General features: G+C 46.9%; 1 protein-coding gene across 2 annotated transcripts in view; it reads right to left on the minus strand.

Moving 5' to 3' along the window:
- The window catches only part of LOC105698115, a 45,937-nt gene that overhangs the window by 3,427 nt on the left and 19,238 nt on the right, over positions 1–23,272 (minus strand). For both annotated transcript variants that reach the window (XM_012422092.1, XM_012422082.1), the window contains 5 exons: positions 16,081–16,295; positions 1,569–1,736; positions 1,197–1,402; positions 777–939; positions 70–258 (listed from right to left, as the gene is read on the minus strand). In XM_012422092.1, the coding sequence (XP_012277515.1) occupies positions 70–258; positions 777–939; positions 1,197–1,402; positions 1,569–1,736; positions 16,081–16,295 (941 nt within the window). The remainder of the gene's footprint in view (positions 1–69; positions 259–776; positions 940–1,196; positions 1,403–1,568; positions 1,737–16,080; positions 16,296–23,272) is intronic.

Raw genomic sequence — 23,272 nt, forward strand, 5'->3', positions numbered from 1 at the left:
TTAATTACCGCAGCAATGTTTAAAGAATTATAGTTTTAGGACATCTTGTGAATAGTTCCTCGAGTTTACCCTTTCCCTGAAGACGTCGTCGGCGTAGTCTGTCTTCGAGGTGACGTCGGAGGCTTCGTTGACGTAAAGTCCGCTGTAAACCTCTATGGTGGCAGGAGTTTCGCCGTCGAGGCCTTTGACGCCCTTCGGGTCGCCATTTCTGCCCGTCAGGTCTCTACGACGTCGCTGGACTTCGTTGCAACGTGGCGGCTATAAATTAAATAGAAAATTGTCGTTTCAGTACTCAGTTGTCAGTTACCTTCTTGAAGGTTCCTTCTGATTGGCTCTTTCCTACACTTTATACCAGCCATTTTTGCAGGCGACTCGGAGGGACATTGCCCTCGGCAAACGTCGAAGATACTTCCTCGGAACGTGAAGCGTTTTTTATAGAGAAGTCGAAATTAATCCAAAGTAGTTACCGTATAGTGCATGCTTTGATCCTGCGCCGTTTGTAGACAACTATGTAGTATTTATCTTTATAGAAAATATAGTCGCAACGATGACGGGATCTTTGCTAATTCGTTAAACTTCTCTTATCGATGCAGGAAGGAGTAAAAATGAAAATAACGAAACGCGGAAGTCGACCCCCAGGAGAGGTCTCGGAGATTGACCCCAGCTCGGGCTCGGGTTCGAACTCGAGGTTCCTGGTTCCCCGGGGATCAGGACGAGCCCACGGGCAGCTGCCGGTAGACCATAGTGAGCCTGGTTGAGTTCATTATGGGAATTACCGTGTTACTGCATCCGCCGCCATGTTTGACGCAGAGCCTGACGTTGCACTGGTAATAAACGCTGGCGGTGTATGGAAATTTGTGGGCCTGGAAATTTACCCTGGCCTCCGTCTTGTCCTGGCTGTACGTGAACTGCCCCATTATTTCCCCGTCCAGTGGGCACCTGGAAACGGCGGAGATCGTTTCAAATTATTCTCCGTCCCGACGTCTTGTTTGAAACAACGAAACCCTGATTTGCGCATAAATTAAAAATCATATCTCGTCATTAAATTCTTTATGATTTTAAGGGACGCGTGGTTGTGGAGCTTCTGCAAGGTAATTCATTGTTCACCCGTCCTGTATTTTTTATTCTTTCTTGCTATATCTGGCTAAATAAGAAATTTAGATATTACGAAGATTAGGATTCGAGGCTCGACGTACCCTTCGTCATTGATGAGGCGTTGCTCGCCCCATCCCAGTCCATCGCGGACCAGACAATCCGAGATCTTGAGGCCAAACATCTCCTGCTTGTCGATGCCGATGACCAAGGTCAACGGGTCGCCGATCTTCACGTTCTCCGCGACCTGATGCCGAGTAGGATCACCGTTGAAGATCTTCATGGTGCATCCCGGCATCGGAGCGGTCGCCTGAATCATCGACACGTTCATCGTTATCAAAGGTACGTTACGTTGTTACATCTGTTCTTTACGTTAATTCAGGGTACAATATTGGCATTGGAACTAACCCTTGATTTTTTTCTCTACCTATTTTAATTCTTGCAAGTTAAACGAAAACTGATAATAGGTTTTTTACCTGCAGGGGCATGGACTGCAACATGGCGACTTGGGTCTGATCGTTCGTTACGACTTTGTCTCGAGTCTGGTATCGACACCTCACGTGAAATCCTCTGCCTTGATTCGTCACCAGCTTCAGATGCGGCTGCACCACTATCGTATTAAAGTATTCGATTCCACCGTCGTCCTGGAACGAGAAAGAAGAAAGAGTGCGTTCTCTTTGAAGCAAGTTCGCCACGGAAATTTCTGGAAAGAATGACGAGCGAACAACAGTGGTTAGTATAATTTTTTTTCTTCATTCTTTGCGAGCCTCCTGTGAGCTCTTCGAAATTTCTTTCCCGCTTATGACGGGGGATGTTAATACATGTCTTATTTACTAGATGTAAATTGAAGTGATTTTAAAATTCTTTCAGCCATTTCTTTTCCCCGATATCGAGTAAGAGCGTAAATGGTTTCGCTCCTTCGGGGACAAACGTTTCTTCTGGACTTTCAACTGCAGCGTCCTTGCACCCTGGGAGCAAAAAGTGGATCTTCGCCTCTGCCGGCCAGGTGTTCTCTTCTCTCTTATCCGCAGGTATGCTTTTCTTTTTCTACCTACGACGCGCTTCGCGCTGATAAATCTCGTTAAAGGGATAAAGAGTCACGGCGTCCTCGAAAAGAAAAAAAGTCATAACGGGATCGAAGCATATTAAATAATTTAGATTTCAAATCGGTAGATACGACTGATATGTAAATTACTAGACAATCTACTAGGCCGCAGGAAATAACGGATAAAAACTAGTTAGAGCAAATTGTCGAGTAACGGGCAAAGAAAATTTACACACGGAAGCGTAATGTTCCCCCAGGCGTGATACGGACGGAAAGAAGAACCATCGAGTCGATCTCGTGTAATCGTAATTAAAGGGCACCGACTAGTCTTCCCAGGTTGTATATCGATGATAATCGTGAATTATTTTGAGAAGTAATCGTCGGATATTTTAAACCCTGGCCGAGGAGATTCTAGTAAATTGTTGAGGTATCGCCCAGAGAGCACGAGAAGTCTATAATTAGACGTGACGAATCGCGTTCCAATATGGCGAATTTTACCATTCTTTATTAGAAAGGAAGAACCGGCTCGGCCGATAAGTAGGAGGTTTCGAGGGGATGAGATCCCCATAAAATGATGACTGCTTTTCCATCGTGGGCGTAAAATGTAAAGGGGCATAAAATATAAAGTCAGCGATCCGGCCGCGGACCACGAGGCGATTCGCCGCAGATTGCGGCCATCTTTGCTGACGTTATATCGGGCAACGGCTCTTATCTTAAAACTAAAAGTGAGTATTTCTTACGATGCATCTCTGAATAATTGAACATATATTCGAGGGCATTTGACGTTCATCGACGATCGTGTGATAAATCTGACCGGACTGCAGAAAAGGAAGGGTATTTAAATGTAGTACCGAGAATATCGCATTATCCGGGGAACGGGAATTCCAATATGGCGGCCGGTTGACTCGTTGACGCAGACGAAGAGCCTGCTCGATCGGCAAGTAGGAGGCATCCGAGAGAAGAGACCCCCGTAAAGCGATGGCTGCTTTTCTATCGGTGGGCGTAAAATGTAAAGTCAGCAATCCGGCCGCGCATTGCAGGCCGATGCACCGCAGATTGCGGGTATCCTTGCTGAGGTCGAACGAGACTCGCTGAAGGTCGTTGCCTGCTGCCATCTACCGGGTGGCCGCGCCATCTTGCTCCCGCCGGTACCTCCCACGCGTATATGCGTTTATGCATTTTATTCTCCTTTTATTTCCAGGATGCCACCAGGATACCGTGCATCGCGATGACGTCACGCGTCCAGTTTGAAGAAGGAAGCCATTCCCGCGCTAAAATTGACGCACGCGCGTTTGGCCTCCCCTGGAAGATTCGCGAGAAGCCGTTTCCCAGGTAGACAAGGTGATGTAAAATTTGCATGAAATTTGCATCCTCAAATTATAACGTTGTATTTATATTTTATGAATTTGCGATGGCGTGGGCTTTGCGTAAGAGACGAGTTTAACGAAGAAAAATACCCAATACTAATTTCTTCTTTGCGAAGACGTTCCGTTACTCGAGTGTATTCTACATAACTGGACACGTGTCTAAGAGGCTGAGAAAAAGGAATACGTCCCGCTTAAAATTAGTTTCGGAATATTCACAAGTTTCTTGCGCTGGCTATAATTTATTCCTCGTTTTCATTTTGCATAGGAGAGACAAGTGTAAAGCCGTCGATGAGCAAACGCCAATTGCGAGGCGGGAATAAATCGTGATCGAGAAAAAGAGGTCCAAAAGAAGAAACCGAAGAAAAAGGAGATGCAGAAGATGATAGCGATGATTATAACGCGGGCACATTCGAGGGCCGATTATCGCACAACTGGCCGTGTGAAGTATGTCATAATTATTTCAGTCAAATAATTACTCTTTGAATGAACAAAATATTTAATTTTTCTCCGTGTAATAACTATTCATCCAGTTTCATGCGCAGGGTATCCGTTGTGATTAATTTTATTATTTCCAGAGGCATCGTTCTTCGAGGAGTGAAAGAACCAGCTGTAAAAAAAAAGTCGCAGTAAAATCCACAACGAAGAGAGGCAGAGCATGTCGAAGGGAAGAAGACGCGGTCGACGTCGAAGGCGTCGATCATCGCACAAATACACACGTGACAAGTGTGTAACGAAAAGCCGTACGTGTCAGGGCTCCAAGAATAATGGGAAATTACCCATTACCACCTCCTTCCCCGAGGATGACGCCATTATATCCCCTGCATTTTCCTTAGGGGCACGTCCGCCGCATCACGAACGCGGAAATCGAGTTCCCAAGGGTACAACGACGCTGTGAATCTTCAATGAAAAATCACAGCACGCGGCGTCGTTACAGGTCAGTCGTTATGCAATCATCAATTTATCCAATAAATACCTAAATAGGCGTATAAACTACAACACGGCGTATAATGGCCAGAAAAGTGGCTCGTCGCCTTTTCAACGAGATTCAAGGCTCGCTTTTAAAGGGCGCGCGCGCCGCCATCTTGGTTCCTCCTAACTTTTCGTCAATATCGTAAATAATTATCTAAAGCCCACTCGAATAATTACCTGGGCCCAAAATGTGATATATAAATGCGGAATAAGAGATATCATTCGAATAAGAGGTTTCGCTTTGGAAACTGTGGATTAAAAAAGGAGAAGTTTTAGGAAGACGTTACAAGTAACGGAAGACGCGTAACAAGATTTTTGTGTCAGATTTATCGCGCTCGTTAATCGTTTCCAGGAAGGAGTAGCTTTTAATCTCCGAGGCGGGAGATCCAGAGGAGCGATCCATCACCTAAGCTCCATTATCGGACATGATCGTGATTCCTTCGTAGGGGATCTGGTAGAGTAGCGATTCCATTCTCCGAGACTTCCTTCGAGGATCCCATTTATGTCGATAGGCGCGGAAGGACAGGTTATTGCAGCCAAAGATTTCCCAGTTTGACGTAGATGAAGTTTCCTGAATCGCCTCGTTGTTCATCCGAAGGTAAGTGGCTGAGGTTTGTTCGGGCTAAGAGGCCCGAAGAAGGCCTTAGATAGCCTAATGGTTTCAAAGGCTCTCTTCGGGGTACCTACGAGTCTCTCGTTAGGAGGAAGACGAGGACCTAATGACTTTCATATACCTCTTAGGGCACGCGTCTTCTGGGTTCTTCTGGTTCTGGGCTTGGAAGGGTGCCCATTACTCGGCTCACGTGGTCCACGGAGTTACCGAGTAACGCTAAATTGCCCTGCGAGAATCGACTTTGACGGATCACTTTAATTGAGCATCTTCGGACACTCTTCGAGCATCTTCAGGGATCGGCGGAGCCTTAGAGCCGCTCGTTCAGGGAATCCATTACCGCGTGTCGTCGAGTTCTTCGAGTTCCTATTGTCTAAGGACATGCGATGTCTAAAGACTCCTGGGGGAGTGGAGAAGACCGCCAGGATGACTCTTCGGCATCGGCTTGCATCGAATGGTACGTAAACGTAGTACTCCGGTACACGTGTTTACGACTTCGTGATCTTGGCCTCTTCGGGATTGGCCTACCTCCAAGACTGTCTATTCGCGTATAACGCGATACGTCTTTCCTTGTGTCCAGGCGGTGCGATCCTCGGGTTCGACGCCCGGTCACTTCAACGGGCCGCGCCACAGTGCCATCTCCCGGCAGCCGACGGAACGTATATAATCTTTTAAGATTCAGCCAAGAAAACGTATATAATCTTTTAAGATTCATTAAACAGTCCGGGGAAGACGAGCGGCAGCCAAATAAGAGATTTTCAAAATGGCAGCCATTCCTGTATTTAGCCATCTAACGTTTCTATTTGTCTTCTCGGCGGTATTTTCGTAGATGACGCGATTTATAGATGGGCAGCGAACAGTGCGTAATGCTCGTAAGCTCAGCTACCGATCATGTTTCCATCTTAACATAAATCTGGATTCATAAATAAGGAATTAAGACGCACGGCCATTCGTAGAGCCTGCGTTTTCTCCTCCCCAGCACGTGATTAATTAAATATATTCACGCTGTGTTTACGAATCCATCTTATCGCGCATTCGGATCTCTAGCCACGGAATTATGATATCCAAACAAGTGAGAAATACACGCCCCACCTGTAGGATTTGTTAAGTGTCTTAATATCATATTTATGAACCTAGATATGCACCGGAGGTTATGGCCGTGTTCACAGATGTCCCTTGAAGTTAAGAGGGCCTCATTATGCAGCAAACTGGAAACGTAAGGGTTCTTCAGGCCCCAAAGGACGCCTCTTAATACGAGCCTTATTAAACATGCCCATTCGGTTTCGGTACTAGAGAAATCGAATATATAAATGCATAAATTAAGGAACGGATGAAGACGTTCTAATAATCTGGGATAAACTGTGAAATTGATAATCCGTATCGTTTCAGATTGCCTGTTTCTGGTGGATGAAGAAAATGAATCTTCCAAAATCCAACATGGCGGCTCAAGACCGTGAATCGGTATACGTGTTCAATGCATGAAGATGGATGAAGATATTCGAACGGCGCGGAATAAAGTGTCTAGAGGTAATAACTTAAATCATTTCAGATTGTTCGTTTCCGTCGGAACTGGTCAATTAGAGGATGACCCATTCATTAATGCGAGTTAATACGGCTTCTAGGATCCAAGATGGCCGCTCAGGACCATCAATTGGGATGCATCTGTGCATAAAGGTACAATTAGGCGTTTCTTCATCAACCTGGAAGGCAGGAAGATACAGGATGAACTTCGTTTGAAGTGGATTTTTCTCTGGTTGGACGGTTTCCAGTTTTCCGAACGATTAGTGGAAGAATCTCGGGGAAGTATTGGAGGTTAGGCTCGGGTGGGAAGTATCCGCAAAAGACTGCCGGGGTTGATGAAGGATTATTATAGTTGATGATAGGATGGGACCAGACCGGGCATGGCCTGTGGTTCCCGTGGAAGGTGAGGTAGAGAACCAGATAACCGACCGTGGCCTTGGCCGACCACCTTGAGGAAGTCCCTAGGTGTTTCAGCGATTAGAGAGCCTCGCAAGTTCTTGGGTTAAAAAGGCTCATCCGTATACACTACGACATAATCTATGGCGCATCTGCGTCTGTCAGTCGGCGAGGAAGATGATCTCGAAATTACAGGCGTTTAGATTTGGTCGCTCACCCGGCGCGGTGGGACTCATTACTGGCGCATCCTATTTTCGTGCCAATCCTTGTGCATCGTCGCCATTAGCATATTAACGTCAACCTTGACGTCATTACCATGTAATTACGTCATTAGCATAAGTGGAACAAAATCGAGCAAGACGGGCGGCGTAATTAAGCGCGCGCCGGTGCTGCCACCAATTGTCGCGCAGCTGCAAAGCGGCGACTCCTGCGGGTCCACTTATGCGTGTTCCATTTCTGCACAGTGGGTCTCCACTCTTCTGTCTTCTGGCTTGCGAAACGGCGCAAATGATACTCCCGAGGCGAAGTTTAGGGCTCGTGTACAGCGAAGATGAGAGAAACTCAAAAATGGAACGCACCTGGCGTGACGCAACTGGCAAGGAAATGGCGGCCTTTTCAAATTTCTTACACAATTTGCTGGAAATGCAGCTGGCGCGTCTTTGTTACGCGCACGTACTCCTCGGATACATCTGGCATCGTCGGTGCATCAATGGGGAGTTGAAAACGGAACTTGTCCAATTTTGAGGCCGGTTACTGGTTGTTGCCTCTTACTTGTAAAGCCAGAAGTAACGAGATTAATCATTTGATATAAATGCACATACCCAATGGCATCATTCAATCGCGAATCTCTGCAAATCCCCTGCCGGGTTTCGCATAGTCTTAAAGCAATGAAAATGGCTCTCGGAACGCACCTAGTAACTTTCCGTAGTTTACTGACTCCGTTATCGGGCTAGTGCTTCCTCGATGTAATTAGATTAGCATTCGGAATGCGAGATTAAAATTCCCCAGTTTTACCTGGTAAGGGCATCAGCGATGAAATCGGAATTTCTATTAATAGAACGCGCCGGAGATGCCCGCGGAAAGGAGCAGTGGAAGGGTTTTTCCGTCTTTTCTTTTTACTTACTTTAGCAGGGTCGACGCCTGCAGTCGGATAAAAAATGACAAAACGAGATTCCTTGTCAGAGGGGACTCGAAATCCTGGTTGCGTAGGCGAGGAAACCTTAAGGGGAACTGGCAGGGGCGACGAATTTGGCGACGACAGTAAATCCCGAGAGTCTCCGGGTCGCCGAAGCGAACTCGCTTCCCATTGGTCGACGCGCTGACCAATAGGAAAGCTCCGCCCACGCGCCGAATTCGAAAGTAAAAATCGCACTTTTCGCTATGCAAATCGCGCGGACAAATGATCCTACCTTTCTCTTTTCGAGATCGAGACTTTCAATCTTAAAGCGATATGAAAGTGGCGTCGAACAAGTTTCGAAACTTTTCCCTAAACCGGCAGTTTAATTAATTAGTTCTTTGAAGTTTTGCTCGAAGAATAAATAAATAAGCTAACCATGGGACTCTCGATGAACAATTCGAAGAAAGCGTCGGCCAAGCAGCACACCTGTGTATGCGTTCGTTGAAAGAAAAGCGAAAAAAGAAGCAATTACCCACTTCATGGGAAGTCTTGGACGAAAAATAGAGAAATATAGCGAAGGATAGGCTGTCGGGAAGCGGTTCGAAGGAAGAGTGTCGGGGGAAGAAGTGGGAATATTGGGATGAGCGTCACGACGCGGGGGGTGTTTTTTAATCCCGGGGGGACAAAGATGGCGCCTTAGGGCCCCGATCCGGTTCCAAGGTCTTGGTCCTGTCGAGAATGCGACCTTGAGTCCAGGTTTAGAGACTACGTAAGCTGCGCGTCTTCTTCCCTTGCATCGGCCCTAGGCGGCCGATGTCCGCTGTCGCATTCTTCTGGAACCCTCGCGGACGTAAAACCGACCAACCGCAAAGACCGACCTCGGCAAGGATAGACCAAATGCGGAAGGTGATCTAAGCCGAGGCGAGTTTCCTCGGTGCAAGGAACTCGCGCGAGATGGGAGGAAAAAGGAAACGAAGAAACCGGAGCCGAAGTGCAGTTTAATGAAGCGAGGAGAGTGGAGGCTGAAGAATACCCGGGAATTACTCGAGTATTCTTCGTGGGATTCCCCGCCGATCGCGCCCGGTTTTTCACCTCGGAACCGTTTCTACGAGTAAGCGAAAACGCGGTCCTTCTTCGTTATTTTATTCCCCGTGCTCGCAGTTCTTCTCGAGGTTGCCTCTTGGTGTTGGCAGACCGAACCCATTATGAATAAATTTCACTCGGAGAAGGAAAAGGATTATAACTTTTTCATATTTTAGTATATAATCCGCGTATTCGGGTATATTCGGATCTACTGGGTCTAGGTTTGATAAATCCCGGATTTAGGAGGGCGATGGAGACGTAATCACCGTTCCACCCTCTGCTCCCCACGTTTTCTCCATATATGCCCAACGAGATGATACGTGCCGGATATTTTGCTTTTATTTTAATTCCCCTCGCGTATGACCTACTGCAACGTTCAGGCGAGTTAACCCAGGATAATGACGTCATAAAACTAGTTCTAGGTCTAGGGCGAGTCTCGGTTCCCGGAGGGAAGTTAGCGCCGGTAAAATATATCCATATCTCATTGTCCGAAATTGTCCAGAATTCTACGATTCATGGCCAAGCATCGTTCCCTTGGAATCTCGGAAACGGTACACGCCTGGTGTTTACCAACCTATACCATTTTTCCTGGTGGTTTTTCCCGGAGAATCCCTGGGAACATTTAGCTAGCCCCGGAATGCATTATCCGTCGGTTAGTGCCATCGTAACGGGGCACGAGGGGCAAAAGGTATAAAGATAATGGCTGTATTATGTGTTGCTTTGCCGAACGTATATGGAGAAAAACACTTTACAGGGAGGAAAGTAAAAAGAAATGAAGGAATTGCTATTATGCAGAGCGGGTAACCGCAGCCATAAGACTAGCAACTGAAAACCATGTTGTTGCCTCCTCTCCCTCTCGGAAGCAACGACCTGGTATCGTCAACCTGCCGACCTTAAATTCACTTCTACATCAAAGCTACGTACGGAGAAAAAAAAAGAAAAATATTTGCAGAACCGCAAAGGAACGGCATCAAGTATAGACAAATATGTTAATGTTTTGTGCGTTATCGAATGTTTAACGTTACGATCCCTCGATAGATTTTAGATCATCGCCATTATCCGGTTAACACTTCAGGGTGCAGACATACACTTGCTTTCTGCGCGAGACATTGCAAACCAGGTGTGGGCAGTCTTTTCCTCCGGTAATTCTGGCTGGCATAAACCAATAATTCGGTCGTAAACGGTTTAAAGTGTAGAGTAACGCCAAGATCTGTCCGAGTTCGGCTAAATTGCGATTCCGTGAAGCTGCCATAAAGGACCTCGTCCATTCGAAGAAACGCGTCTTGGATAAGCGAGGGTGCGAGGCAATGAAAATAAAAAAAGAATTAAAAAAGTGGTAAAAGGAACATCAGCGGTGCAGGTGCATATTTTATAAATATTTTCACGTTTTACATAGAAATATACAATGACCCTTTCACCCCGCGTTAATGTTATCCATTTAGAAGTCGACGGAGCAATTTGGAGGATTTAAGGAGAGCGGCAGACGGAGAAACAATCGTCATGCAAAAGGAACATCAGCGAGGCAAATCCTCCATTAACGGGTGCATGTTTCTCCCCGTCCTTTATTGCACTTCTGGCCTACCACCGTCCACGATTCCCTTGTACCTGCCTAGACTCTGTACTTGAGAAACAAATTACGCTTACGCTAAGTTTAGACTCGAAGCTGCGGCAAGAATGGTCTTGCCTTTATTGCGAACTTCTGAAAACCCTTTTTTCCCTAAGCATTCCACTTAGAGACGTCCGATAATTTCTTTAAACTCTCCGCTTTGGTTTTTCGCCCTTTGCCAGTTTTCCTTGGAAAACGGCGTTTAGCATTAACGTCCAGGTTTTGCAGGTAAACACGTAAAGCCCTATTTTTCAAGTTCAAGCCCTACACAGAGGGGATTTTTTCTCTCCCTCCCGCAGCCCCGTAACATCGTTTACACCGTGGGATTTACACATCGGAGTCATCGTCGTTAATTGAATTTATTGGAATTCACCCGTGAATGATAGGCTATACTTATCCGGGAATGGAAATATCACCGAGGTAGGATAAGTACCTCTAAAAAGGAACAAGGCAAGTGTCCATGTAATGACGAATGAGTCCGCTCCAGGAGAAACTGTCGAATGGCGTCACGGATATAGAAGAAAAGACACATTGGCTTATTATCTCCCTCGAAGCGGTGCTGATCGCTTAATGGAAATCCCCGTAATGGTCGCGACTGCAAAAAGGAACGAGAGATCCTAAAATGGCGCAGAAAAGATTGCGGGGCTTCGAACCCAAACGGTGAGAAAGGAAATGGCGGGTCTGCCCTCATGCCAAGAGAACGTTTGCGAATGCTGTGCTGCGGTGCCATTAGTGGTCGAATATTTTTTTATTTATTTTTTTTCACGACCTGCCATAGAAATATCCAAGAAACGATTTATATGTACCCGAAGACCTGGGCTTGGGTTTTCTCGGCGGCGCAACAATGGTCGTAGGATATATCAGGTCGATGCGAAAGCTCGTGCGGTTTTTTTTTTTTAATGATCCAGGGAGACACATCTCACGTTGATTACATATCAGGGCGTTTCAAGCCGCTCTTTGGAAATGCTGAAATTTTAATCAGGGGTACCAGACATTTCATGCAGAAAAACCGGTCATGCTGGTGATTGGTCGCATCGAGGACCGCGTTGTATGTTATTGGTCACTTTAACGGAAATATCCTCTCATCTACATGACCGGTTATTCGACATGGCGAATCCGATCGGCGCAGAAGGGTAACAAGTGATATTTTCAACCGGCCACGAATGATGTATACCGATACGTGGGGATAAATCTTGAATTCTCTCATAATAATTAGTATCATTAGTTAATACCGCGTACCGATATTTAATATCTATGTATAGATACGGAGTATAATATACTACACGGTGGGAATAAAAATGATGGAATAATTCCGAGGCGCGAAGTCGCGGAACTTTGCCCAGCAATTCACGTTACCGTAAAAAAAAAAAAAAAAAAAAAAAAAAAAAAAAAAAAAAAAAAAAAAAAAAAATTAGTCGAATCATAATGGTATTTATGTAACAATGTCATGGAGAAGACTATACGTTCTGCGCTTGAGATATCCCATTCGCGGTAGTGTTGAAAAAATCCGCAGATGGAAGGATGGCGCGACCTTCGGAGGAAGAAAGTCGAAGAGAAAAGATGGTTCCATTCTCATGTAAAGTCCGAAGCTGCGGTGCCGCGGCCTACCAGCGTCCTCCATTCCGTTGGAGCCGGCGGCGCCACCATTGTCCCTCGCGTATCCGCGACGTCGCGGACGAACCAGTAGAGAAGACACGAAACCGAGCAGCTGCGCCAGAAGGAGAGAGCTCTCCTCGGCAAAGAAGAGACGAGGACCGGTCTTGCCGCGAGTAATGGCGGATCCTTGCCAATAGGCTCCTTCATCCGGGAGGACCGTCTCGTAGGTTGGCACTCCTGTCTAAACCAATGCCCAAGGTTTCCGAACGGTCCCTCACTTCTGCGAACCGTCGGCCATCTTTGTTTGTGCAGTCGAATCGAGGGACCCGATCGTTCCATCCCCTTCGATGACGTTATGAAAATGATCGGCTCCAACGGAAAGTCCCTATACGCTAATCGCAGGTTAGCATCCTCGGATTATACAAGAAAGGTCACACCCTCTCCACCGGTGGAGTTGCGCCCTAAGGGCAGAAATTCCCCGAAGACAGTGGAATTCTTATCTTCTTATCGAGTACCAACGGGAGGGAAGACCGATTGGCTGATAAACTATCCACATCAGCATCTTCGCTTCTCTCGAGTTACGTGATCGGGAATGAAGCCTCGGGAAATGAACATTGCGGCGTTGCCAGCAGCGCCACCGCGGGACCGGGGTACCCAGCTAAGCAACGGAGGATACGGAATCGGCAATGCTGTCGGGCCAACCTTAGGGCGCACGCGCAAGCGCTCGGAGCTTTGTCGCGACGTGGCCAGAAATATCGCGGGTAATTTCCCGGCCGCGGGTTCTGATTTTACGATGTAATTGGACCCCCTTGGCCCTTCGGGCTCCTTGTAACTACTAGTTACTTATTACTAGGAAGATATTATCCGCCCTACCGAAGGTTAGCCATCTGCCTGTTAATGTCGGAATGACCGGGAGGGAACACCTGCCACGGCCATGAACATGCCGCACCGAGACGCGGGCTCCCGCTTCAATTTCGTGACGTCACCGAGATACCGGGGGGGCGCCTAACAATGGCGCCAGATTTGAAAGTTAGTTTCGGCAGGACTTCTCGGGTGGATTTATGGTTTTAACGGGAGGGAACAGAGGGGTCTTAACTCCCAACCTTCACCCGTAATGGAAACGAGCACTTCACCTACACAATTAGCGAGGCAACAATACATCTGCGGATAAGTACCGGAGTCGAGAAATAATTAGTTCAGGGACATTTAGCTCTGCTCGGGCGGAGGTTAGAGGAACTAACCGAGATGGCAGGCTTGTCGGGGTCACGTGATTGTATTTTCCGTGTCTTCTGCCGGTTGGCTGAGCACTAACGAGCGACTTCCTCGTGCGGACCGCCGATCGCCATTCGGAGTGACTCCTTCCAGGATGCCCCACCAAACCGGAGTAAGACGGAAGAGACTAGGACGGAATGTAAAAGGACCAGGACGAGACCTCGGGATAACTTTCCGGGCCGCGGAGGAAATGGCGCTTTGGTTGTAGATTAGAAAAATCCCCGAACGCAACTATTACGTGACCTAACCTCCAAACGGTGAAAAAGAAAAGCGCAGGGAGTCTTACGGGGCAATGAGTCAAGCAAGAGTCCTGGTAGCTATTACTCACTGACAAGAAAAAATGGTAAAAAACGAGGTGCTTCCTCGGATACCCTAATATTATAATCGTGTTAAGACGCGATCAGATTCCCTAGGGTCTGGCAAAAGGACAAGCGGTGCTAGTAATTCTCTGGTAACCCGTGGCCGGTAACTAGCGCCTAACTAGGGACTAACCAGGGCGGACGTTCATTTTCTTCTAGTTTCTTTGGTTTTGCTATCGGCTGGTAATTTGCGCGATCCAATTGCGGGAACGCCTGGTCGTTTAGGCGTCAGAAATTCCCCAGATTAGCGGATGAGTAATGGTTATTAGCCCTACCGATTTTTGAGCGATATCTAATGTATGCGCGTTTAATTCCGACGAAGGATGAGGAACCTTTCCTTCTGGCTCCTTTCAAGACGCATTGCCAATCGCGGCCGAGACGGAAGATCGCTCCCGGAATGCAAAGAGATGAGAACGAGGCTTAAGCTCCCGAGTGCCAGGCGAGACGCGGGAAAATTAAATGAGACCGGGAGAAAATGGCGAGGAGCATTGCGAGCTCGACTCACAATGAAAGTGCGCCGTCGGGACGAAAACGAAACGAATTGCTCGTCCGTTTCCACTCTCCGTGACTCTTCATTCCACGGTCGCTTTGCGTTACCTTTGACGAAACGCTTAATATATTCCCTTACGATAATTAATATACGATAAACGTCGAGGCGATATCCTTGGACCATGAATCAAGGATCCGCTCTCTCGGGGCGAATTTATTCCCGATCCTCGGATCGATAGATCCGCGGTTCCCAACGATTGCTCGATCCCTGAGAGAGTATAGATCGGCAGCACGTAATACGACCGCACTGGGGATATACTTTCAAGGCTGCCCCAAGGCCACGATCCTTTTATACAGGGACGTGGTGGTCTCTTGGGGCAACCATATCGAGTACACCTGCTAACAATTCCAAATGTTTGTCAATTCCCTCTACGTTTACCCGATAAGCTCGTAGTGAATGCCCTCGACAAGGTTGGCGTACCATGAAACTGACAATTATGCACAATCACTGGTTCCATCAATCACCGACTAATTTACACGTACACCTTTGAAAAAATATTTCGGCATTTTTCCTCACTCTTATTCAGGCGCGATATACCAATCTGATAAGAATTTGATTATACATTTTAAGGACACACGTCATAAATTTCATACTGGCGTTAATGGTAATATCCTACTAACGTCAATGCCACTGATAAGAATCGCAGGGAAATAATTTCGGCACTTTACCTATGTAGGAATTTCTCCGAATAATTCTCGTGGGAATCGTTCTCGGTGCGATGCGACGTTACGGCGTAAAATCCCGTTTAAAGATGGCGGAAAGCGCGGTTACGTCGATTCGCGTTCCCTAATGTAAAATTAGCACTGTACAGCCGGTAATCCAGTAATGACAGCTAGGCAATTTAAATACCATTAATCAACCGAGTCGCAGGAACTCCCAGGAAACGAGTGCGTCGAGGCCGCGAGTTTGAGGTTAGAAAGAGCGATAATTAACGCGAACGAAGCTAGCTAATGGCGGACGCGCATTCGCTCGGCATGTTTGCCAGTCCTGTTCTCGGCCTGGGGATAAATCATTAATTACCACGGTGAATTAGATGGCCTGGCCGCGGATTCAAAGTACTGTCCACAAGAAGGAACAAAGATGGTGGCGCTAATCTACCCGCTCGACCCAACAATGGCGTATCGATAACACGGATGCACATAAAATGGCGCCGACGCGCTCAATGAACCGGGGGAGAGAGAGTATCACGTTATTCCCCCTTCTTTAGCGCAAGAAATTGCTCCTAATCCCGTTTAAATCGGCCGTTAGATTTAACGAATGCCGATATTTCTTCGACCTCGCCGATATGTTAGGTATCGTTTCTTAATATTTCGCGTTCTCTGATATTTCATACTTCTAAAAACCCAGATATCATTTAATCTTAATGCTCGTCGCAAATGATGGTCTCGAACGCATGCAAAATCGCCCCGTGGTAAAGTAAAGTACGCGTTCATGCAAGATGGCGGACGTGACCTCAACCTCGTCGTGGTCGAGGGGTGAAAAATGGCGGAAACTCACCAGTTCCGTGGGCATGGTGTTGCACGACCTGAGAGGCAGAGTATAGGTTATGGGAGCTGGCTGACTCCTGTACTCCTGCAGGCAGGAACTATTTTTCGATAACCCGCGTGGGTACACCAATCCGTGGAAATCCGTGTTGCCCTCGGTCGATATGTACACGATTATCGATTCGCTCGCACACTCGATCTGGACCGTGCTCGCTATCGCGACCGTCGCTAAAACAAACGGAAACAATATCATTAAAACCATTGAATTAATTCCCAAACTTTCTTAACCCAACATAAATTAATAACATAATCACCTTACGAGTTAATATAAATAAAGTCATTTTAAACTTCATTTATTAGATCAGTATAGTGATTATAAATCGCCTAAAAATAACGATAATAATCTGACCGTACCGATTTCGCCTTGGGCAAAGTCAAGGAAAAAGTGAGGAGTTAGGCTTCCTCGGTGCCCGATTTAATGAGCCATAGAGTACGCGGATAATAGCAGGGGTCCCGATGTAACGGTCCGAGCTTTTTAATGGTCAGCCCGTTACGCAACGAATTATGAAATGCCTCCTCCACATTGGGCGCACTGCACTTGTTGCGCGCGCATACGTGAGTGTACTGCCAACTCGTGTTTTTTATTCGAGGTGGCCATGGGCGTCGCCCCTGTCGAAAGGAAATGTTCTCCATTCGTTTTGGCGGTCTCAAGAACCAACGGGATATTTGCGAGGTATTGGTATAATATTGTTTTTTTTTTCTTTTTTTTTTTTCTAACGATCAACGTGGAAATGTTCTGCACACTTTGTAATGCACGCTGACGGCTTTAGAAATTTTTTTCTCTTCCGTTTGAGACTCGAACAATTGCAATCGGTGGAGGTCCCACGTTACGAGGACGCCGTGGAGATATTGAAATCGCGTTCGTTCACGGTCGATTAGAACGAGGTCGGAGGATTCCTTCACCGCCGGGAACAAAGACATCCTCTCCTGGCGAAAGCGAAAGTGGAAGTAGAAGTCGAATCTCTAATGGGATGTAAACGGAAGAGTTCAATGTTCATTTAAACCCTTTTTTCTTTTAATACGAATTTTCATTTTAAATCGTGCGAGGGGAATTTTATGAATTCCCGACTTAGGACGTCAGGAAGAATTTAATTCGGGCCATTGCTTGTATCGTGAAAAAAATTCCCGAAGTATGCAATAAACCGTCCACGCGTGTCATAATGTACAATTTTAAGGTCGTTGCGTTCCAGCTTTTACGAGGTTTATCATTTTCGCAAGCATGTCTCGGTTGATAAACCGAGCAGCCACGCATGAGGTATCGTCGACCTCTCGACACCCGTCATAAGAATTGTCATTGAAGCACGGAAAGGAGGGACAATGATGAGAGAGTCGTGAACTTGACTCGTGGACGCGCCAGTCACGCCAAGTATTCCTCTTCTCGAAACCGCCGTTCGTGCCGTGTCGAGGGAACCTAACCTAACATATTTCGTACCTTTCCGCCGGAGGAATTTAATCTACCCAGAAGTAGCTACAAGCACCGCCACTCTCCTACCCGTTTCCAGCAAGATTCCCACCTAGCCAAAATACCCACAAACATCGAAAAGATTTCAACCCCTAACCTAACTTGCGTTACGAAAACCCATTACAGTAATCTTAAGACGCGTAATTCATTCATTGTCGTTTGACTGACTGAAAGACGCGCGAGGACGGCTCCAACGGAAATCAAGTACTTCGAGCAACCGGAAGTCCGCGGACCCTGCGTGTCGTTTGCAAATTACACGGATGACGTCGTTCCTTTGTTCGCCCTCCGAGTCGTGGTCAGAATCGACACACATATATCCCGTATTCCCTAGAAATTTCTTACATCCGGTGGATCTTATCCCTGCCATCTCGATTTACGTTAATCTCCCGTATACACGAATGCGTAATAAATAAACCGATTCCAACGAAATTTTGCTTATCACTTAATCACCGATAAAGCTCCTTATATCGTACCATGCCCGCGGCATGTTCACTTGAACAATGCCTTAACCCCGCGAGTCTCGTTTTATATCCTTTACATCCGCTAACTGTACACCTGATTACCATTTTTATAGTTCCGAGTGTCGGTGGGTTCCACGTGACAATCATGTCGAGCTCAGTGAGTCATTAAAATCACGAGAACTCGGCAGACGTGGCTAGAGACCTCGTGTCAAGAACCTCGGGTTTCCGTCCCGAGAGATTAACTCGACTATCTTAAATAAATTTACTAGGATAGATTGCGATGTCAAGTTTGAAACGATTCGATACCCCCAGTTGTGAAAAAAAACTTGATAAACGATCGACCCCTCGGACGCTACTTCGACACCGCCTTTACCAGCTGATTCGACGTACACTGGGAGACTTCAATGCCCTCCCATCCTGCACAGGCGATGTCGCCTCTACAGGGGAGGCATTCGCGTCCGCCATTCTACATGGCGAGGGTTGAGTCTTGAAATATATATCTTTCGACATCGGGGATACATCTTTAGCCCCGAATCAATGAGAATACCAGAGGAGAGGTCTGCAATCCGGGTTTTTGTCGCCAGTCGAGGAGAAATACGCCCTCCGGAGTGGAGGCAGAGGCTCGGCTTCTTCCGAAACCCATCGGGAGTAACTCGAGTATCCCGAAGGCTCTCAGGCGGAAACGGGGAAGCTGGGGGAGCAGACGCGACATCTAGGAAGTGGAACGGGAAACTGGGTAAAAAATGGCGAGTCGCAGGCGATCAGATAGGACGTCCAGGATGGGTTGCCTTGGCGAGAGTGGAGACGCGCAGTTATGCAAGATGCCGGTGGCCGCCGTGCGTGAGATTTTAATGCGCCCGCCACGCACACGGCATGGCGTGGCATCTTCGCGGAACACCGCTAGAATAATAAAAGGAGAACGTAACTGGTCGTCTTCAAAGGACGACGCTTCCTGCCTTGCCTGCCTCCTCGGCGATTCATCCACTTCGACTCGCCGACGCGTATAGCCCCCGGGGTACTTATTTCAAGACGTCACATAGAGGAAATTTTAAACGCCCAATGTACAAGAAAATTGATTAACAAGTTGAGTGGAAACAAGGGTACAAAAAGATGACGATTCAACGGCGCTCGCCATAACGCACATTAATGACCATTCCGTGGCTACTATAGAATGTAATATAGAATGAAAAATGAAAGATCGCAAAATGCTGCTGCAGGAGGATCCCAACGAGAAACTAATAAATCATGCGTATACATACGCACGGCGTTTACCTCTCGTTCAATGTTGAATTGCATTTAACCTTGAGAGTAAGAAAAATGAAGTTTCCGGGAAAATAGAATCTCGGACGCGCCCGCCGGTGCATTAGAAAGAAACGTCTCGGTCGATAAATCCGGCTCCGAATTACGCTCGGAGTAACAGTCGGGTGTAACTCCTAACCTCACTTTTTACTCCGGTGACGGCGTTGATGACCGGTAGCTCTGCTCGGCTTCAGATTCCCGTAAAATCTCCGGGATAACGCGGGCGCGCAAGAGGGTCAACAAAGGACAGTTATAACAAGGACGTTTATGGCGCCGCCATGATGGAAATGTGCGAAGATAACGGGAATCGAATGAAATGACGAATGGGACGATGTCGAAGCGCCGGTCACATTAATCGCGGGTTGGAAGGTTACGACGAATAACGGACGATCGTCGTCGCGTTCTTCGGGGTGGATCTTCGACGATCATGGATGACTCGACCATGGGTGAAATTTTTTTTCTTTTTTCCCCCCATTCGCGATGAGGCGACGAAGAGGCATAATAGGTTCTCAGAGAGTGGACTTGCAGAAAAACGAGGCAACTTTTTATGCCTTACTAAGCACTTTGGAAGCACCTCTCCGACCGTAAAGGGGTTAAGTTAGATCCCGCGGCGAAGATTATTTCCATCGTATCTATACAACCGTTACGATAACTCGATGCCTCGATGATTGGCAACTACTTATCGTGATGACAAAACGTTTTTAAATTTAAATCTGAATTTCTTTAATATTCTAATTTCGCGGGTCCCACGTGACCGGCAGAGCGAAGGACTGCGCAGGTCCGGCGCGCAGGTAGACACGCTCGACGAGAGGCAAGTGGCCGGACTTCCGGTCCAATGGTAGTTAGTTTCCGTTAGGGCTTAACGTGTATTCCTTAAGGAAGTTCTCGTCATTTTCCACGGCGAGGTATATAGTTTGCCAGGATAATAACAGTTCGCGTATATCTAAGGCCAAGTGGCCGTAAGCTCTGGGATGGCCGAAAAGAAAAAAAGGGGTAACCTTCCCTTAACGAGGATTCGAGATTACCGGCGGCCATTTTGAAAGTACTTTATGGAATTTCAAGCGAACACCCCGATGCATGCTCGAGTGGATAATTTTATATACCAATTATAACAGAGTACCCCCTGGCATATACTTCTTTAGATTAATTATACTACGGTACCTCCTAGAGAGTACGCTTTTTAGTGCGTTTTAAGATACTTTCACGTGCCTCGTAATTACCCCTTCGAATGTCTCATTTGCCAGCGTTCGGTCGGGGGAAAGTGTACGTGTCTTTTAGGACACGCTATCGCGAGCTTGAGAAATAAATTCGGACCATTGAAAAGTGAAGGTTTTGATACAAGTTTCGGGATTTCTGAAAGAAATTTAGCCGAAGGAGGAACAATGGATCGTTGATCTAGAATCCACGATGTAGGAATCTCGTTTGCACCGACAGCAACGTGTTTACGGTCTTATTTGCATGAACGGGACGTGCGCGACGAGCCGAGCAACCTAACCTAACTTGTCGCACGGGGTCAAAGATCTACGATTCAGAAGCTGCCTTTAAGATCTAGGATCCGAGGATCTACACCGAACTTCTTCGACAATTTTGCTTCTCGATGGTAACAGCAATACCGTTCATTGATTAAATTTAAAAAAATGTAATAAAAAAAAAATATCATCGTACATTTGTATATCACAATTTTTCACGCGTCAATCAACTGATATCGATTGAATTTCCCTGATAGACTAAACGGTATTATTTAATAACGTTATAAAATATTTACTACGAAAACGGTGAACGGTCGTGCGAAAGGAAAATATCTTCCACGGTGGTAAAAATAGTATCTTAAGTAACGGTAGAGTTTCGCGCCAAATACGTTTTGAGAGGCGAACTCGACCGAGATCTCACATCGGATATGTCGTATCAGAATCTCGCCAGTATCCGAGTACAGTTATCCAACGTTTACGTTTTGACATAAGATCGCAGTAAACCGCGTAGTAAAAAGGATCTACAGTTTACGATTACATCGAAGTTTTGCAGAAATGATCGAGCAGTTTGAAGGATCCCACAATCGCGAGTTATGGTCGAGATCCACGGTCGTACCGGGATCTATAGTTACGATCGATAATAACCCGTACGGAGGCTCACGGCGCATTCTTTGCCCGAGAGTTATGCCTTAACGGTGCACGATACGGAAAATCGTCTTCTACGAAAGTTGTCCCGCGCGATGTTCTGCACAACTTTTGTCCGAAGTATTTTTTCATAGCACGTTACGTTGAAACGGTAAGTCGGGTTATCCGAAGCGGTCGGGAAACTGTTACGCGGGGCATCGCGACCGTAAAGCTCGCAGTTATAAGTACCACCCCGTCTTTACGATTGTCTGAAATATTTCGAGCTACGATAGGGAATTGTGCAAGGGAAACGTAGGAATTGTTCGTAACGGCGCGGACCGAAGTATTAACAAATCGTAACGATTTCCCACCCGTGAATCCAGTTAAATCCGTTAAATCGAAATTCCTAGTTCCACGGTGAATTTTCTAGGGAAAGATGCTGCGGAAGGAGCGTGATGTTAAAAGAAGAGATTCTCGAAGTCCCCGTAGATCCGTAATTGCGGGCGATCCTTGAGATGAAGGATTTATAGCGAAGTCCAGTGGGAAGCCGCCCAGGGGCTTACGGTTCCTAGGCAAATGGGCGGTTGTAGCCCGGATGTTAGGAGCCGGCGATCCCGAGGGATAGGCCTGGGGTGATCTATGATCCGCGATCTACGATTTACGATCGACGGGCCACCTGCCGTTCCAGGGATGGGCGCAACGCCCGTTGCTGGAACGCAACGACGTAACGCGAGGGATTACCGTAAGGCGCCTCAGGAACCGTTATCTGCGCCATAATTATATCAGGAATTTCAATGAACGCTCCTAGGACGTTACTCCTCCCACTTATTTCGAGGAAAGAGAGTACGCCAGTCGTAAACAACGCTCGATGAAATTCATAAGACGCGCGGGTAGATAACTTTCGCGGAGAACATGACCTATGATGTCGTTTTCATCGGTACTCTCGATGCATGCAAGCTTACCCGAGTAATAAACCAACCTTGCCTCGAATTAACGTAATGAGAGCCTCGAGTCGTTAATTTGTCTAAACGTAAACCCGTAAGCACGTCGGTTGTATTCCTCCGGATTACTATGACGATTGATAAGGTGCGCTCGCTCTATTTCAATGTGACCCACGTCGGAGATTATCCCTGCGCTTCATTTTTTTCTTCCAAGATGGCGGACGCGGTAATTCCTGCAGTTTCTCCTCGAGGCATCCGTAGAAACTGAGTTTACGGAGTTGTCAAAAAAATAGAAGGTGCAAAGTTTGGTTAAGCGAGTTCCGCTTTCCAGGCTGGGTGGTTCCAACAGCCTTGGCCAATCACGCTTCGCTGCGCTCACTTCCACTCGGCGTTCTTTGTTCCGCTCGCGCGTTATCTCCGCGAACCTTGTCCGTAGTTCACGTGTCCGCCGGGAGCGTCGCCATATTTTTCATGCCGGATGCCGGCTTTTGGTTACTTTTTTTTCCCTCGTATCCGACTCCCGAGGCCTAATTATCTCACTGGCCTTAATTACGGCAAGGTCGTCACGTCCGAGAATCCCCTGAGAAATGATAACCTTTGAGACGCTATCTTCCGCCATCTTGGAAGATCCGTCCGATTCCTTCGAACGCTTTGTGCGACTACGACCCCATCAAGACCTTGAATACCGGTAATTAATTTTTTTTCGACCGCCATTACTTTTATCCCGGGTCGTTCATCCATGGAGCGTCCTTTTCGCGCAAGCGGGAGACGTTATGAATAATTAATTACCCTGGTCTTAATTGCTACGCAACTATCATCCCGGACCCTCACCATTAAATATTACATATCCTTGCTTCGTATCGTTTAACTTGAAAGTTGGAAATTTCAA

The sequence above is a fragment of the Orussus abietinus genome, unplaced genomic scaffold (assembly GCF_000612105.2).
Source record: "Orussus abietinus isolate OABI.00-Male unplaced genomic scaffold, Oabi_2.0 scaffold13, whole genome shotgun sequence".
In the NCBI taxonomy this organism is placed as follows: domain Eukaryota; kingdom Metazoa; phylum Arthropoda; class Insecta; order Hymenoptera; family Orussidae; genus Orussus; species Orussus abietinus.